This window comes from Camelina sativa, chromosome 19, assembly GCF_000633955.1.
Source record: "Camelina sativa cultivar DH55 chromosome 19, Cs, whole genome shotgun sequence".
NCBI lineage: Eukaryota > Viridiplantae > Streptophyta > Magnoliopsida > Brassicales > Brassicaceae > Camelina > Camelina sativa.
This window is the reverse complement of record NC_025703.1, coordinates 26,441,346-26,444,480: the sequence shown is the minus strand read 5'-3', so window position 1 is coordinate 26,444,480 and position 3,135 is coordinate 26,441,346. Positions and strand designations below refer to the sequence as shown.

Below are 3,135 nucleotides of genomic sequence, written 5' to 3'. Positions count from 1 at the left end.
ATAAGAAGGTGATCAAGATTTAGATACATCTGTTTCAGAATGATGAACAAGACCATGAGCTCTCCGCAAGTGGTTCAACAAGGGAGTAGGTAAGCCGTAGTGGAAGATGTCATGATTGCTCGATAGCCAAGTCCCACGTAACATGTGAGTTTTCCAAGACGAAAAATCAGTCTCAATGTCTTGATCATCAATGACATCAAAATCTGCAAGGAAGAGAGATACAAGTTTAGGCAAAAGAAAATATGTAAAAGAAGGTTGAGTGTGTGATCTCAGAACAATGAGGTAAGGTAAAAACTACCTAAGGGAATGACATCATACGGGTTATCGCCTTTTGGTAAAAATCCGTAAAATGTTAACAGATGCGAACTAGAGTAGTTTCCATAGCTAAGAAAACATTGTTCCCCTTTGTTGCAAGGCCTTGAGACTGGGAACTTCAAGGAACTCGTCTCAGTGTCTACTTTTCCATATTTCACTATGTGTGGGTATACCTGCAAACCCGCCAAATCATGAACCAGGAAAGTGGTAGGAGTTTCTTAGTAAACCAGAAAGAGAGAGCAAACATACAGAATGGTTGAGAAAACCAGCGACAGGAATCAAACAAGTCTTCAGCTTTCCATCAGGGAATTTGATTTGCATGCTATTTGAGTAATACAACTCACAAGCCCATAAGTAGTGTTCCCATGTATAGAGCTCCGTTGGAAATACATGCTGGTGGTTCGATAAAAGAGGAACCAATTCATCATACCTCTCACGCAAAAGCTGCAGATAAAACAAACAATGGCCAATGGTAAAAATAATACAGATCACACAGAAACAAAAGATAAGAGAAAGGGATCTAGTCACACACCTCTTTAGCTTGCATTATTTCATCTAAAAGCAATGTACCATCAAGCTCCATGATTGCATCAACTCCGAAACTCAAACCTGCAAATGAGAATCAATGTTTGTTATATCCCTTTGAAACAAACACTGGCTACAGGAATTGGATGATTTAGTTCACTAAACAGTTTTTACCACTACAAAAATTCTCCTGCAGCGAGTCTTAGTATGGTTTGAATTTCGAGTCCTGGTTATGCTTCTCCCTCATGGTCCATAAGAGCAGCATTGTCTCAGATGTGATCCCATCAATTTTCTCCAATATCGGGTACTGAAGACAAGAGAACACTCATCATATAGCATTAATATGATGAAACTGACACAATCTTTAAATCAAGATGAAAAAAAAAATGATATACCATGTCGGAGTTGTATACATACTCCTCAGAAATAATACTTGAGATAGGAATCTCTAAAGCAACATCCCCAAATATCAAGTCTTCGCTAGCTCTAGCTCCTCGTCCACAGCCCTCAATTTCTGTCCAAACAAAACACATAGTAATAAACTTAAATCTCTGTTCATCATTTATGTAATCTCTTAACTTCATAACAGAATAAAAAAACCGCTAAGCTTACGAGCTATCTGCAATTTGGTTTTGACGCCATTGTTATGACCCCATTCTACTAATCTGCTTTCTTTTTCATATCCATAGCTATCAACAATCCTAGTTTCCTCCTTTTCCACTCCAACAACCTCACTGATTCTACCTTTTACAGCGGCTCGTAGAGCTTCCAAGTTAACGGCATGTGTTTGTATATTACAAGAAACTGGTATGAGCCAAAGGATCCAGCTCAGAGCTGAGATTTCGTTTCTAACGCTGTAAATTCCTGTTGGAGTGCAAGCAACCTCACCAAAGTAAACTTCCACCTGCATTTCATTCAATCATCATCTAAAGAAACTTCACAATCAAAAACACAAGCATGAGAAAGCAAAAACAGGTCCACAATAGCCTGTGATATTTGCTTTTACCTTATCGAGGTTGGCTATTCTTCCAAACTGAAGCAACTTTTCCAATGCAGCATTCAACAGCTGTTCAGATAATGATCCACTAAGGTTCAATGTTTCCTTTATGCCTAAACCTTTGCAACTCAAGAGCGTCTACAGACAAAAAAATCATAAGAAAATTCACCTCTACATCAATAAAAATCAAGCAATACATGAAACATGAGAATAATGCCTGTTCCCACTTGCCTAGAATATTATCTATCTAACAACAAATTAAGTTCCTAAACTGATCCACACGACTCACTTAGCCAGAATAAAAAAAGGTCTAACCTTTAGACTATAATGGCAAAAGCTAATGGAGTTTTGAGTATTGAGATAACAGAAGAGCAGATAAAATTAGCAAAGCAGACCTTTTTATGGTGATAAAAGGGATCATCTTCGGGCAGCTCTAAATATAAATCACCAGTCTCTGACATGATATTTCAAAGCACCAACCTTGCAATAAACCAGCAACAAGATTTATCATGAACACACAAAAACACGGTACGACACATGACACTTTCTGTTTTACTGTTAGCAGAGGTTTCACTAAACAAAGTCTATTACAGAAGCAGCAAGGAAACTTAGGAGTTGAAGATTACTACCTTATAAGGAAGAGTTGAGAAAGTGAGGAACTTAGCAGTAATATCAAAACCAGCTAGTGAGGCCCCAAATCGAGAGTAACGGAAGAAGAAGAAAGGGAGAGAGGATTTAATTGAAGGGGAAAGAGAAATCAAAAGTATTTCAGAAGTGTGTAAATCAAAAGTGTGTAAGCTCCGCTCTATAGCGAGATCCTTTATCGTGTGTGAGGTGATATCGGGATCTACTTGCAGCTTCTGGAAAGACAACTGGACATCCTTGGGACCTCTCTTAGATATCACGGGAGAGATGGGTCCTCGTGTTACAGGGCTTCACCAGGATGCTTCGGTAGCAGACGCTGTTAGAGAAGGCCAATGGTGGATATCTAACAGTCGTACTCGGAACCCCATTGTTCTTCTCTTAAAACAATGCCTTCCTCTCCCGACGATAGTTAACTCACAACCGGATGCAGGGCCCCATCAGTTTCTATGGAAGATTGGTGATGCTGCGGCCTCGGATACTTTCTCTACTTCAAAAACTTGGTTCTATCTGAACCCTCCAGGACCTCGAGTTTCTTGGTATGAGGCGGTTTGGTTCAAAGGTAGGATTCCCAGGCATGCTTTTATCTCTTGGCTCAACTCTCGACACAGGCTACTCACGAGAGATCGACTCCGCAGTTGGGGACTAGCGGTGCC

The 3,135-nt window shown here is 39.9% G+C and overlaps 1 protein-coding gene across 1 annotated transcript; it reads right to left on the bottom strand.

Annotated features, from left to right (window-relative positions):
* On the bottom strand, positions 13-2,298 carry LOC104768236. The gene is made up of 8 exons (XM_010492161.1): positions 2,233-2,298; positions 1,847-1,975; positions 1,453-1,744; positions 1,274-1,354; positions 848-924; positions 565-759; positions 299-488; positions 13-203 (listed from the first exon to the last, which is right to left on the bottom strand). The coding sequence occupies exons 1-8, from the start codon at positions 2,296-2,298 to the stop codon at positions 13-15; spliced, it is 1,221 nt and encodes a 406-aa protein (XP_010490463.1).

Excerpts from the sequence above, each read along its gene's own strand:
- LOC104768236 (XM_010492161.1), bottom strand. The coding sequence starts at position 2,298 with ATGTCAGAGACTGGTGATTTATATTTAGAGCTGCCCGAAGATGATCCC. Across the intron at positions 1,745-1,846 it reads GAATAGCCAACCTCGATAAG|GTGGAAGTTTACTTTGGTGA; the intron begins GTAAAAGCAAAT and ends AATGAAATGCAG. Across the intron at positions 925-1,273 it reads TTTAGAGATTCCTATCTCAA|GTTTGAGTTTCGGAGTTGAT; the intron begins GTATTATTTCTG and ends TCTCATTTGCAG.